At 48.8% G+C, this 14,927-nt stretch overlaps 1 protein-coding gene across 9 annotated transcripts in view; it reads right to left on the bottom strand.

Moving 5' to 3' along the window:
* Positions 1 to 12,428, bottom strand: part of LMBR1 (limb development membrane protein 1) — a 129,097-nt gene extending 116,669 nt beyond the window's left edge. For 5 of the 9 annotated variants that reach the window (XM_059711349.1, XM_059711353.1, XM_059711350.1 and 2 more), the window contains exon 1: positions 12,154 to 12,412. In XM_059711349.1, the coding sequence (XP_059567332.1) occupies positions 12,154 to 12,219 (66 nt within the window). In that variant the 5' untranslated portion in view covers positions 12,220 to 12,412. Of the gene's footprint in view, positions 1 to 12,153 lie in introns of all 9 variants that reach the window. The other 4 variants (XM_059711356.1, XM_059711360.1, XM_059711351.1 and 1 more) reach the window with 4 other exon arrangements.
* Between the last annotated feature and the right edge of the window lie 2,499 nt (positions 12,429 to 14,927).

Here is a 14,927-nt window from a genome sequence, read left to right as displayed (position 1 = left end):
GCCCAAGTTGAGGGGCTAGGTATAAAATCCACCTGAAAGGAAGAGGAGGGAGAGGAGAAGCAGGAAGAGGAGGAAGAGCAGGAGACAGACATACAAGTGCCGCTGCGGGTGGGTAAGCACATGAGTGGTGGAGACCAAAATATTCTCTTCTGGTGGCTTCTGTGTTATCAACGAAATGGAAGCAAATTTATGGAGAGTGGGAGATTAAATGGAGTAGAGAAATATACCAGACAAGAGCAGCATGGTGAGATGAAATAGCCTTTAAAGTTCCAGGCCCACTAGTCCAGAACTCCAAGCAGCATGGGAGGCCTGGGGGCGCTGTCTGACAAGTGGCCTGGTTCCCAGAGTTGAGGCCAATGCAGGCAGACATCTGATGTCCTTTACAGCCTACACCTTCAGACTTCACTCTCCACCTCCCTCATTCTGCCAGCCACCAGTGTCACCTCACACCCACTGCCCAACTCGGCATGCCCTGGCAGTGGTCAGCAGCGATCCAATAGCCCAGTTCACAAATTCACTCAACCTCCACGCAGCAACTTGCAAGCCACATGCTTCCCCCTCCTCTCCTGCGCTCCCAGGCAACATCACTGGCTCCCCCTCCTGCCAGCCTTTAAAAGTCATCCTTCTCTGTGATTCCTGGGCTGAACCAGATATCGATTCTCATTCCACAAGCTGCATAGGTAACCTCATCTGCCCCAGGGATTTAACCACCAATGCCCAGAAATCCCTGGGCCACTGTTTGAGCAACAATGGTTTAGGCATTAGCAAGAGTGAGTGAAATGACTGCCCATGAACCCTAAGTACACCAGAGACCAGAGAAACCAGGATGGGTGATGGATGGGAGCGGAGGTTCCTGGAGAAGCAGCTGCAATAAAAGAACTTGAGCAACGGAGCTGGAGAAGTAGATGGTTGTGCTTAAGGGATGTTTGGGATTTTTTTTATTAGTTTCAGGAATTCTGGGGAGTTAGTGCAGAAGTGGTAGATGAGAAGGCATGAAAGTTAACCACCAAAAGGAAATCAAGGCACTAAAGTGCATGGCATGGAACGAAAAGACTAATAGAAAGCAAGTCATTCAAGGGCAGAGCGAGATTAGCAATCACAAAAGCAAACGTATTCCTCACTCGGAAATAAAAATACAACTGGAACAGAGGTCACAGGCCTGGCTGGACTGTTTCCCCAGTTCCCCTAAATGAGTGTCTTCAGCAGAGAGACACCCAAAAGATGCGTGAAATGCAAGCAAGACCAAAGACACCTCCTGTTCTCCAATAGCAGGTGGGACAACAGGAAATACCTACCCACGGACAGGAAGAAACTGTGACAAGGAGAGGAGGCCCTCATGGTTCTGGAGGAGACGCGGGGAAGGAAGAGCGAGGCGATGGGAGCTCGCCAGCAGAAACCATACAGGGAGCTTGTCCTGTACGAGCTGACCCAGAGGACAGGCTCTTCAGCCCTCTCTGGAGTCCCATTAGTCCTGATGCTAACAAGTAACCTAATAATACATTTAAAATACACTGTCGCCCGGGCCGGCTGGCTCAGTTAGGTGGGTGCCAATGGCTCAAGGACTGCAACCACCAACACATTTCTAACAAAATCATGGAAGAGAAGACAAGTGAAAGCCAATGCATACAGCTTCATTTTAAAGTTGCTAAATCAAAACAATTTGAGACATTGAGTATCCTTTTTTAAAACATCTTTCTTGTTGGGAATATTACAGATGTTCCCCTTTTCTCCCCCATTGCCTCCCTCCACCTGGATCCCCGCCCCACCCCAGGCCTTCACCACCCTATTGTCTGTGTCCGTAGGAATGCATACTATATGCATAGAAATTCTTGGTTAATCTCTTCCCGCCCCCCTCCCCCCTTCCCTCTGCGATACATCAGTCTGCTCCATGGTTCCATGCCTCTGGTTCTATTTTATTTATCAGTCTATTTGTTCATTAGATTCTTTGTTCCTTTATTTTGATTTTTAGATTCAATTTTCAATAGATATGTATTCACTGCCATTTTATTGTTCATATTTTTTACCTTTTTCTCCTTCTTCTTCCTCTTCTTCTTCTCCTTCTTTCTCTTTTTAAAGAATACCCTTCAACATTTAAGGTAATACTGGGTTGGTGGTGATGAACTCCTTTGGCTTTTTCTTGTCTGTGAAGCTCTTTATCTGACCTTCAGTTCTAAATGATAGCTTTGTTGGTAGAGTAATCTTGGTTGTAGCTTCTTGCTATTCATCACTTTGAATATTTCTTGCCACTCCTTTCTGGCCTGAAAAGTTTCTGTTGAGAAATCAGCTGAGTCATATGAGTGCTCCCTTATAGATAACTAACTGCTTTTCTCTTGCTGCTTTTAACATTATCTCTTTGTTTTTAACCTTTGGCATTTTAATTATGATGTGTCTTGGTGTGGGCCTCTTTGGGTTCCTCTTATGTGAGAACCTCTGTGCTTCCTGGACTTACTAGTATAAGTCTATTTCTTTCACAAGTAGGGGAAGTTTTCTGTCATTATTTCTTCAAATAGGTTTTCAATATCTTTCTCTCTCTCTTCTCCTTCTGGTACCCCCATGATGAGAATGTTGGTACGCTTGAAGTTGTCCCAGAGGCTCCTTACACTAGCTTCATATTTTTGGATTCTTTTATTTTCTTTTATTTGCTCTTCTGTTTGGGTGTTTATTGCTCTCTCATATTCCAAATTGCTGATTTGATTCTTGGTGTCCTCTACTCTACTGTTGATTCCCTGTAAATTATCCTTCATTTCTGACTGGTCCTTTTTCATGTTTTTGATGTTCTCACTAAGATCCTTGAAAGTCTCACTAAATTCCTTGAAATTCTCATTAAGTTCCTTGAGCATCCTTAAAACCATTGCTTTGAACTCTGTATCTAGTAGTTTGCTTGCTTCCATTTCATTTCATTCTTTTTCTGGAGATTTCTCCTGTTCTTTCATTTGTGACATATTTCTTTGTCTCCACATTTTGGCTGCTTCCCTGTGTTTGTTTCCATGTATTAGGTAGAGCTGCTATGTCTCCTGGAGTTGGTAGAGTGGCCTTGTGTAGTGAGTGTCCTATAGAGCCCAGTGGCTCAGCCTCCCCAGTCACCTAAGCTGAGCACTTCAGGTGCACCCCTGTGTGGGCTGTGTGTACAGTCTTGTTGTAGTTGAGCCCTGATTGCTGTTGGTGTCACTGGGAGGAATTGACCTCCAGTTCAACTGGCTGTGAGGACTAGCTGTGACTATAGTGGAAGAGCTACTGTGCAGGAGACACCCCTATGGAGCAGGACTTGCTTCAGTGCAGCTTTGGTGCTCACTGAGTCTATCCCTTGAGTGTGTCACTTATGGATGGCAGAGTTGTAATCTGGTATGGTCTGAAGCTGTCCACCGGATGCACTGGCTCTGGGGTATCCCAGAGGTGCAAAGTCAGCCACTGCCTGGGGCCAGCCAGCAGGAGCTAATTGTGTTAGGCTTGTAAGTGCCCAGGCAAGGCCAACCTGTGAAACAAGGCAGGCTTGTATTAGGTCTTTGATGAAGCCAACTGCTACTCGTTTAAGAGATTTTAGAAAAGTCTGAAGCCTGAGCCAAGAGATGCCATTCATATGGGAAAGCCCCTACAAACAGCTTGGGTGGGGCTGCAAATTGGATGGGGCAGGGTCTCAGGGAATCACCAGGGCAAAGTGGACAGTGTGGGCCAGGCTGATGGAAATGTAGATATGGCTACCAGTCAGCTCTGCGACAAGGGAGTTCTCAGCATAGAAACAATGATCCCTACAAGCACCCGTCTGGGAGAAAGCCGCTGCTGAGTTCCTGCCCTGATGCCAAACAATCCAGTTCCTACCTGTATGTCCCTGGATCCCCCAAAGCTGCCATCCAGCTCTGGAGCTCAGAGGGAGCAGGACCACGTAAGTTTGTGTGCTGGCTCTTTAAGAGGAACTGTCTGAGCCTCCAGTAGCCTCCATGTCACTCAGCCACAATCCTGACTGGATATTAGAGCCTGAAGTTGCAGGGCTTCTCTTCACAGCACTGGAACTCTCGGCTGGGGGTCTGGTGTGGGGCTGGGACCCCTTGCTCCTCACTGGAGGCCTCTGAGGCCAAGCTATCCCTCCTGATTAAAAACACACCACACGTGGGTGTCAGACCAGCCCATTCTGCACCTCCACCCCTCCCACCAGTCTCAATGTGCTTTCTTCTTTACTTTACTTCTCTAGTTGTAAGACCTCTACTCAGCCAGCTTTCAGATGGTTCCGAATGATGGTTGTTCTGTATTTTAATTGTAATTTTCACGTGGTTGTGGGAGGTGGCAAGTACTGGCATTTACCTATGCCGCCATCTTTCAGTTCTATCCTTTAAAGTTACAAGCTAGCCACTACAATAACTAAAATCAAAATTATAATTCTTTCAACAAACTAAGAGTTGCCCGAGGGGAGACAGTCTGGGTGAAACAGATGAAGGGATTAAGAAGTACAAATTGGCAGTTACAAAATAGTCACAGGAATGAAAATATAGTTAATAATCCTATATAACAAAAGCCTCATATGCAAATTGCTCGCTATGATGTGCACTGACCACCAGGGGGTGGCGCGGACATGGTGGGCATCGGCAACGTGGCACTGGAAGCAGGCAGCAATGGAGGCGCTGTTGGCCCTGATGGGCCCCGACAAGAGCGGGACAGCAGAGGGATGGTGGAGCAGGTGAGTGGGCAGCACCAGGCCAAGGCGGGTGTGTGCAGGGGCCCATTCGCCCTGCCAATCACCCCGTAGACCAGCAGTTCTCAACCTGTGGGTCGCCAACAATGAAAATACATCCTGCATATCAGATATTTACATTACGATTCATAACAGTAGCAAAATTACAGTTATGAAGTAGCAATGAAAATAATTTTATGGTTGGGGGTCACCACAACATGAGGAACTGTATTAAAGGGTCACAGCATTATAAAGGTTGAGAACCACTGCCGTAGACGGCAACCAATGGCAACAGCAGGATGCAGGGCCACCACCTGGCTCCCAGGAGCTGGGGGAGCCGGTGGAGGGGCCCAGCCCCGATCGATAGCCCAGCAGGCGGGATGGTGGAGCAGGTGAGGGGGCAGCACCAGGCCACAGCGAGGCTGCGGGGCTGCAAGGCTGGGAGTGCGAGCTAGGGCTGCAAGCCTGGGGGTGCGAGCTGGGGCACGATCCCCGCAGGTCACCCCGAGGCATCCCATCTGTACACGAATTCGTGCATGGGCCTCTATGGATGGTGCCTGGTGGGTACTAGACTTATCTTGGGGTGAGCACTTCGTAAGATATAGAAATGTCTAACCACTATGTTGTACACCTGAACTAATATAATATTGTATGTCACCTGTAATTTTAAAACTAAATTTTAAAAAATTGCTTAAATTACCCTAAGGACCAGGAAAATAAATATAAAAGGAAAAAATCTACAGTATGTTGTAAAAGGCAGGAAAACACAAAAATAACAGTAATTAGACATGGAACATATTAAAATCATAATTGTAAAAGAGACAAACTATTAAAAGGCAGATGCTAACAAAGGAGAAAGTTAAGCTGTCAATTTTTTTCTCCTCTCAGACAAGGCTGAATTTAAGGCAAAAGATGTGAAATAAGACAGTCAGACACTTTATGAACAATGGCGTAAGCCATGATGAGGAAAAAATCTGCATGCACCAAAAAACACATAGTACCAATACACATTTTTAAAAATTGAATATGCAAGGAAAAAATAAAACACTACTTTAGTTAGGAGACTAATTCGCCATAAAAGAAAAAGTAAACCCAAACCAAATACATAATAAAAAATATGCATTTTTAAAAGTCATAAGATTCTAGTAAATAAGTGTTTCTCATACTCAATGCTCCATGCCCCTATGTATCCCATACACTGCCACCCCACTGCCCTAGCCCTTTGCAACCACTAATTTGCTTTCTGTTTCTATGGATTTGAATTAATATCTTCTAAATATTTCATATAAATGAATCGTACCGTATGTGGCTTTTTGTGTCTAGCTTCTTTCATTTAGCATCCATGTTGTAGCATATATCAGTATTTCACTGCTGCAGAGCTTTACAAGAAAAAAAACCCATGTTTGATTTAAAACACATGAATATTGAGTTGCTGGTGGCTGAAAGCTTTCCTTTCAGACATTTTTGCCTATCTCCACAAGTATCTACACTAATAAAAGACAAAGATGCTAATTGACCATACCTTCGCTATGCCCTAAGCCATGCCCACCAGCCAATCAGAGTGACTATATGCAAATTAACCCAACCAAGATGGCGGCCAGCAGCCACGGAGCTAGAGCAAGCAGGAGGCTTGGTTGCCCCGGCGATGGAGGAAGCCAAGCTTCCCACCAGCCCTGAGCCAGCTGTGGCCTCCGCTCAAGGCAACAAAGTTTCAATTATAGAAGATAAACAAATCCCAGATACCTGCTTCCAGCCAGCCTCCACTGGGAGCTTGGGTGGCTAGGGTTGTGGCCAGCCTGCAAACAGCCATCAGCCACTCACCCAGGATGGCCACACCCTCATGGGATGAGGGTCCCTACTGGGGGGCTTGGCCAGCCTGCAAACTGCCATCAGCCACTCACCCAGACTGGTCAGGCACCCCAGCAGGACCCCCCCCCACCCTGAAGGGGCTGTGGCCAGCCTGAAAATGGCCCTCAGCCCCTCACCCAGGCTGGCCAGGCACCCCAGTGGGGACCTCCACCCTGAAGGGGCTGTGGCAAGCCTGCAAACAGCCATCAGCACCTCACCCAGGCTGGCCAGGCTCGCCTATATAATAAAAGGGTAATATGCTAATTGACCGTAACAGATGAACGACTGGGAATGACTGGTCACTATGACACACACTGACCACCAGGGGGCAGACGCTCAATGCAGGAGCTGCCCCCTGGTGGTCAGTGCGCTCCCACAGGGGGAGCTCTGCTCTGCCACAAGCCAGGCTGATGGCTGCCAGTACAGCGGTGGTGGTGGGAGCCTCTCCCGCCTCCTCAGCAGCGCTAAGGATGTCCGACCGCAGTTTAGGCCTGCTCCCCACTGGCAAGTGGACATCCCCCAAAGACTCCCGGGCTGCCAGAGGGATGTCTGACTGCCAGCTTAGGCCCGATCCTCCAGGGAGCAGGCCTAAGCCAGCCGGTGGTCATCCCCCAAGGGGTCCCACACTGCAAGAGGGCACAGGCCGGGCTGAGGGACATCCCTGAGTGCACAAATTTTTGTGCACTGGGCCTCTAGTGTATAAATAAAAAGGTCCTGTTAATGTAATGGATTACATTAAGTGATTTTCTAATGTTGAGCCAGCCTTGCATACCTGGGACACATCCCCTGGGTCATGGTGTGCAATTCCTTTTGTATACTGTTGAATTCAGCTTACTAATATTTTCTTGCAGAATTATGCATCTATACTCAATATCTTTATGAGAGATAGCAGTCTGTAGTTTTCCTTTGTTCAATGTCTTTATCTGGTTTTAATATCAGCTTTACTAGCAACAACTTCCCTTAATGTTTGTTTGTCTGAGAAAGTGTTTATTTCTCCTTTCATTTACACTAGAGGCCCGATGCACAAAATTCATGCAAGAGTATGTCTTCCTTCCCCCTGCTGCCAGCACTGGCTTCCCTCTGGCACCTGGGACCTAGGCTTCCCTCAGGCCATCAGCAGGCACCCGGGACACAGGCTTCCCTTGCAGCCCCGGCTTCGTCCGGAAGGACGTCCAGCCTAATTAGCATATTACACTTTTATTATTATAGATGATTAATTTTGCTAGATACAGAATTCTAGGTTGGTTGATTTATGTGGGGGGGGGGGGTTCCCTATTAACATTTTAAATATTTCACTCCTCTCTTTCTTGCTTGCATGATTTCTGAAGAGAAATCTGATATAATTCTTATTCTTGATCCTCTATTCTGTAAGGTGCTTTTGTTGCCCTGCCTTCTTTCCTCTGTTCTCTTTGTCTCTAATTTTCTGCAGTCTGATGATATGCCTAGATGTAGATTTTTTGGTATTTGTCCTCATTGGTGGTCTCTGAGCTTGCTAGATCTGTGGTTTGGTATCTGTATTAATTTTAGGAAAATTATCTGGCATTGTTGCTTCAAATATCTCTCCTGTTCCTTTCTGTGTGCTTCTCTTTCTGGCATTTCCAATACATGTAGATTATACCTTTTGTAATTATCCTACAGTTCTTGGCTGTTCTGTTCCCTTTTTTAACCTCTCTTTTTGCTCTTTGCTTTTCAGTTTGAACAGTGTGTACTGACATATCTCCTAGCTCACTCATTCTTTCTTTGGTCCTGTGCAGTCAACTGATAAGCCCATTAAAGGCATTCTTCATTTCTATTACAGTTTACTTGACTTCTACCATTCTTTTTGAGTTTCCATTTCAAATGCATTAATCATCAGGGAAATGCAAGTAAAATCTTTCATGCATTTTTTTCCATTAGAGCCCTAAGCATATTAATCAGTTATTTTAAATTCTGGCTTTATAATTCCCAAATCTCTGTCATACCTGAATCTGGTTATGATGCTTGCTTTGTCTCTTGAGACTGTGTTTTGCTTTTTAATATACCTTGTACTGTTTTTGTTGAAAGTCAGGCATTACGTAGAAGGTAAAAAGAACTGAAGTAAGTACACCTACACTGTGAGGCTTTATGTATCTAGTTGTGAGTCAGGCTGTGTTTACTGTCAGATGTCACTGTGGGCATCAGAGGCTAGAATTTCCTCTAGTGTTCTTGTTTCTGTTTCCCCCGTTGCCTTTGATTTTCTCTAGAGACTCCTTCTTAAATAGAGTCTGACTCTAACCCCTTGTTATCATACAGAAACCTGACTGATGTGATAGTTAAGGGGTGGCGTAGACAAAGTAATAAAGCTCCTGGCTACTATAACATGAGATCTCAATCCAAATGACATAATACCTAATTAAAAATAAAGCAAAAAAAACCAAATAGACCAATGGAGCAGCATCGAGTCCAAACTTAAGCCCCACAAATATACAGTTACCTAAATTGTGACAAAGCTCATAATGGTGCTTAAACAATTGAACATCCATGTGAAGAAACATGTGTGACTCCTACTCCACAGCACACATAAGGTGAACTCAGATCTCAATGGGAAGAGCAAATCGATTAAGCACTTAGGGAAAAAGCACAAGAGATATCCTCATAACCTTGGATTAAGCAAAGATTTCTTAAATGGAACATAAAACAAAAAAGCACTGCCCTAACCGGTTTGGCTCAGTGGATAGAGTGTCGGACTGCAGACTCAAGGGTCCCAGGTTCGATTCTGGTGAAGGGCATGTACCTTGGTTGCGGGCACATCCCCAGTAGGGAGTGTGCAGGAGGCGGCTGATCGATGTTTCTCTCTCATCGATGTTTCTAACTCTCTATCCCTCTCCCTTCCTCTCTGTAGAAAAGTCAATGGAATATATTTTTTAAAAATAAAAGCACTGACAATAAAAGAAAAAAATTAATAAAGTAAACTATATTAAAATTAAGAATTTCTGCTCATCAGAAAATATCAACACAATGGGGGGGGTCGCTATACATATTTCTCTGACCAAAGTATCATATCTCGAATAAAAAACTCTTGTAAATCAATATTAAAAAGATAAACTAATGGGAAAAAGACTTGAAGACACAAAAGATTTCCAAATGACCAATAAATTTTTGAAAAGGTTCTCAAATGCATTGATCATCAGGGAAATGCAAGTAAAACCTTTCGTGCAATAAATACTATGACACATTAGAGTAGCTAATATTTAAAAGGGCAGAAGCCCTAGCCAGTGTGGCTTAGTTGGCAGATTACTGCCCGTGAACCAAGAGGTCTCCAAGAATCAGTCAGGGCACATGCCCGGGTTGCTGGCTCAATTAGCATTAGGGGGCCTGCAGGAGGCAGCCAATTGATGCTTCTCTCTCTCCCTCTCCCTTCCTCTCACTCTAAAATCAATAAAAATAAAATATAATAAATAAATCTACACTAATAAAAGAGAAAAATGGTAATTGGCGTACGACGATACCCTTTTCATTGGCTAATCAGGGCTATATGCAAATTAACTGCCAACTATGATTGGCAGGTAACTGCCAACAAGATGGCGGTTAATTTGCATATGTAGGCACAATGCAGGGAGGCGAAAGGGAAAGCAGGAAGAAGCCCCCTGCCACTGACAGTGATCGGAAACCCAGGGAGGAGCTAAGAGCTGGGGGGCAGGGCAAAGGCGGCCGCCTTTGCCCTGCCCCCCAGCCATGATCAGAGAATCAGGCGCCTTTGCCGCCCTGGCCAGTGATAGCAGGAAGTAGGGGTGGAGCCAGCGATGGGAGCTGGGCACGGTCGAAGCTGGCAGTCCCGGGAGCTAGGGGCCCCTGGGCCTAAAGCGGAGCCCACGATCGCGGGGCCACTGCAGCTGCGGGTCCCCGCTGCCCAAGCTGGACGCCTCAGCCAGAGGTGTTAGACCTGGGCAGGGGCGGAGCCTGCAACCATGGGGACCTGGGGGTCCCCTGCCCAGGTCTGACACCTCTGCCGGAGGCCTCAGGCCTGGTCTAGGGGCCGATCCGGTGATTGGTGATCGGAGCGTGATGAGGGTCAACTCCTCTGGCGGAGGCATCAGGCCTGGGCAAGGGGCAGAGCCAGCAATCAGAGGGGTCTGGGGGCAGAACCAGTGATGGGGGGAAATGAGGGTCCCCTGACCAGGCCTGACACCTCTGTCAGAGGCGTCAGGCCTGGGCAAGGGGCCGATCCTGCGATTGGAGGGTGATGGGGGTCAACGCCTGAGGGCTCCCAGTATGTGAGAGGGGCAGGCTGGGCTGAGGGACACCCCACACACACACACACCCAGTGCACGAATTTCGTGCACCGGGCCCCTAGTAAATAAATAAAAAGGGCATAAAATACTGTGTTGTAAAGATGGGAAGCAAGCACACCTCTCACACAGTGCTGCTGGGGGTGTCAATTGGCCAACCGTTTAAAAGCACCTAGTAAGTGCAAGCCTATGTAACCTAGTGGTCTCATTCCTAGGTATCTACCCGACAGAAATGCACAGCCATGTTCACCAAAAGATATGTCCAAGAATATTCGGAGCCCAAATCTGGGAGTGTGCACCAACAGCAAAACAAACATGAACTGTGCTACTATCTCACAGCTACAGCTGAATGGATTACAACCACATACAATACGGAGAAATTGCACAGACATTGTTCAATGAAAGAAACTAGACACAAAGTGCATACGAAGAGGTTCCGTTTATACCCAAGTTCACAACTCAGCAACGCTAACCTATTAAAGCCAGGAGAGGGGTTACTGTCCAGGAGCTAGACTAGTGACGGGAAAGGGGTAGGGATGGGCCTCCAGACGCCCGTCACAGCCTTTCTCAATCACATGTGAAATGCTTCAAGCCGTTCATGTATGATTGTGCACTCCTCTGTGCCATTTTAGCTTCAATTTAAACATTAAACTAAATGTACTGTCAAATTCCACCAGCTCAGACTTTGCATCTCCTCTTTATTCCAGAACATGGCTTGGCAAAGTGATTCTTAATTTTCAAGATCAATAACTACACGCATGAGGCCACTGTAAACCACAATGTTTCACCTCAAACCAAGTGTGACAATCCGAGAGAAGTTAGAAAGAAGGGCCAGTGCCACTGCGTGAAGCTGATGTGTCTTTGCCGTCCTGCAAACACAAATAGCACGACACTGTGTTCCGTGCACCATGAAAAGGCAGAGCATCAGAGCAGGCTCCCGAGGCCACGCCGGTTCCGGACCGCGGGCAGCAGCGCGGACCGAACCGGGACGAGAAAGGGTGGCCTCCCGAGGAGCTGCCGCCCCTCCAATCCGCCGTCTTCCCACCCACAGCAGGTTTCGGCCTGAAAGCAAGTGGGGCCGAGGCCGCCGCCGAGGGGCGGAGCGGGGCTGCGCGCACACCTGTCTGCCCGCCGGCCCGGCCACCGGCCCACTTAGAGCCGCGGCGGTGCGGGCGCAGGTGCGAGGCGGTGCGGGCGCAGGTGGTCCCGCAGCGCTGCCCGCGAAGGCAGGTGACTCGAGGCGACTGCGCGCAGGAGAGGGCGGGTGGGCGCGCAGAAGGGGCGGGGCAGGGCGGGCGGCGGCGCAGGTGGCCTAGGGGAGGCGGCCGCGGGGGCGCAGGGAAGGGGCACAGGGTGGGGGCCGCAGGGACGGGCCGGCGCCCGGCCGCCGCTCACCGTGGACTCCCGCACTTGGCTGTGGAAGTGCTGCTCCCGCGCCGACACCTCGTCCTGTGCTTCCATCCTCCGTCATGCCCGCGTCCGCGCGCCCCGCCGCACCATCGCCCGCCGGCCCGAGGGGCTGGGTGGCCGCCGCGCTGACCAGGGACCACAGCGGGCGGCAGCGGCTGGGCAGGGACCGCGACCACCACCGCCGCCGCCTCAGGAGCCGCCGCTCGGCTGGAGGGCGGGCACAGCGCGACCCGGGGCGGGGCGGGGCCGAGGCTACGTCAGAGAAAGGCGCCGTGCGACGGGGGAGCGCGCCGGGCGTCTGCGGACCTAAGGCAGAAGGGGCGGGGCGGGGCCTGAGATAGTGGGAGGGGCGGGGCCTGTGGCAGGGGCGAGGATGAGCGGGGCCTGAAGCAGTGGAGAGGCCTGTTGCGGGGGGGCGGTGGTGGGCGGGGGCCTGTGGGCAGGGGCGGGGCCTGGGGCGGGGGCGGGGCTTGCATCCATGCGCCCTCGGGCGGAGGCAGACGGGAACCAGTGAGGATGCGACTGGGGAAGCTGGTGGAGGCTGTTCTCGTGCCATGAGGGTGAAGGTGCAGACGCGGACCGCGATATTGGCGCTGTGCCCCACGGGAGTTAGTCATGTAACGCAATGCCTGTTAGTGCCCAGAACCCAGCACCCGGCGCAGTCTGCAGAGCTGTGGGCAGTCGGGCAGGAGCTCTCCTACGGAAACTTCCCGTCTGCAAGTAAAGGTCGGCCGGCAGTTGTTTGTTTGAGGACCCGGTTTGGGCGGAAACCTGGCTTCTCTGGGTCTGATAAGGAACCTGGGTTGCCCACCTGGAAAACGTAGATAGCCTGAATGTGCGGCCCCGCCAAGTGCGGTTATGACCCCCTACAAACCCACGACAGCATGTTTATTAGGGGGACCGCCAAACATGCAAACACAGTAAATCACCCCATTCTGCATGCAAGGTTTTTTATTGTGTTTTTGCTATAAAATTGCATTTAAAGGAATATTTATCATTTTACGTTTGGATTTATTTGACTACTAGAAGCCTGATGCATGAAATTCATGCAAGGGGCTTGTCCCTCACTGCCCCGGCTTCATCCAGAAAGTCATCCAGAAGGTCGTCTGGAAAGTTGTTCAGCTGTCTGGTCTAATTAGCATATTATGCTTTTATTATTATACACTAGAGGCCCGGTGCACGAAATTCATGCATGGGGGGGGGGCGTGTTTCCCTCCGCCCAGCCTGCACCTTCTCCAATCTGGGATCCCTCTCACAATCCAAGACTGCTGATTCCTAACCACTCCCCTGCCAGCCTGATTGATGTCTAACTGCTCCTCTGCCTGCCCGATTGCCCCTAACTGTCCTCCCCTGCAGGACTGGTCACCCCCAACTGCATTCCCCTGGTGGTCCAGTCACCCCTAACTGCCCTCCCTTGTCAGCCTGGTTGCCCCTAACTGCCCTCTCCCACCAGTCTGGTCACCCCCAACTGCCCTCCCCTGCTGGCCCAGTCACCCCTAACTGCCCTCCCTTGCCAGCCTGGTTGCCCCTAACTGCCCTCTCCTGCAGGCCTGGGTCACCCCTAACTGCCCTCCCTGCAGGCCTGATCACCCACAATTGCCCTCCCCTGCCAGCCTGGTCTCCCCCAGCTGCCCTCCACTGCCGGCCATCTTGTGGCAGCATTCTTGTGTCCACATGGGGCAGCCATCTTTGACCACATGGGGGTGGCCATCTTGTGTGTTGGAATGATGGTCAATTTGCATATTACCTCTTTATTCTATAGGATAAGGAAATCATTTAAATTCTTGTGGCTGTGATTGGTTTTTATTGTTTGCTTTGGGGGAGAGGGGTTGGCATCTCATTGAGAATTATTTAAGAAGCAAGAAAATCTACAAATTGCTTTAAAATGATTTTTTTATAAATCTTTATTGTTCAAAGTATTACATATATCTCCTGTTTTTCCCCATTGACACCGGCACCCTGCCCTGCCCCCACCCCCAGGGCCTCACCGCCCCATTGTCTGTGTCCAAGGGCCATGCATATATGCATATAAGGTCCTTGGTTGGTTACCTCCCTCCCACCCACCCTCCCCCACCTTCCCTCCAAGATTCCACACTCTGTTCCAAGCTTTGAGTCTCTGGGTCCACTCTGTTCATCAGTTTATTTTGTTACTTATATTCCACATATGAGTGAGATCACGTGATACTTGTCTTTCTCTGACTGGCTTATTTCACTTAGCATGATACTCTCCAGATCCCTCCATGCTATCTCAAAGGATAAGAGATTCTGCTTTTTTACTGCTGCATAGTGTTCCACGGTATAAATGTTCCACAACTTTTTATTCACTCGTCTACTGATGAGCACTGGGGCTGTTTTCAGATCTTAGCTATTGTAAATTGTGCTGCTATGAACATAGGGGTCATACATTCTTTCTGATTAGTGCTTCGGGTTTCTTAGGTTATATTCCTAGTAGTGAGATCATTGGGTCAAATGGGAGTTCCATATTTAATTTTTTGAGGTAACTCTATACTGCTTTCCATAATGGCTGCACCAGTCTGCATTGTCACCAGCAGTGCATGAGGGTTCCCTTTTCTCCACATCCTCACCAGCACTTGTCCCTTGTTGATTCGTTGATGGTAGCCATTCTGACAGGTGTGAGGTGATACCTCATTGTGGTTTTAATTTGCATCTCTCGGATGATCAGTGACTGAGCATTTTGTCATGTCTCTTGGACATCTCTATGTCCTCTTTGGAGAAGTGTTTATTTAGGTCCTTTGCCC

Source organism: Myotis daubentonii, chromosome 10 (genome assembly GCF_963259705.1).
Source record: "Myotis daubentonii chromosome 10, mMyoDau2.1, whole genome shotgun sequence".
NCBI classification, from domain to species: Eukaryota; Metazoa; Chordata; class Mammalia; order Chiroptera; family Vespertilionidae; genus Myotis; species Myotis daubentonii.
This window is presented reverse-complemented; position numbering and strand designations above follow the sequence as displayed.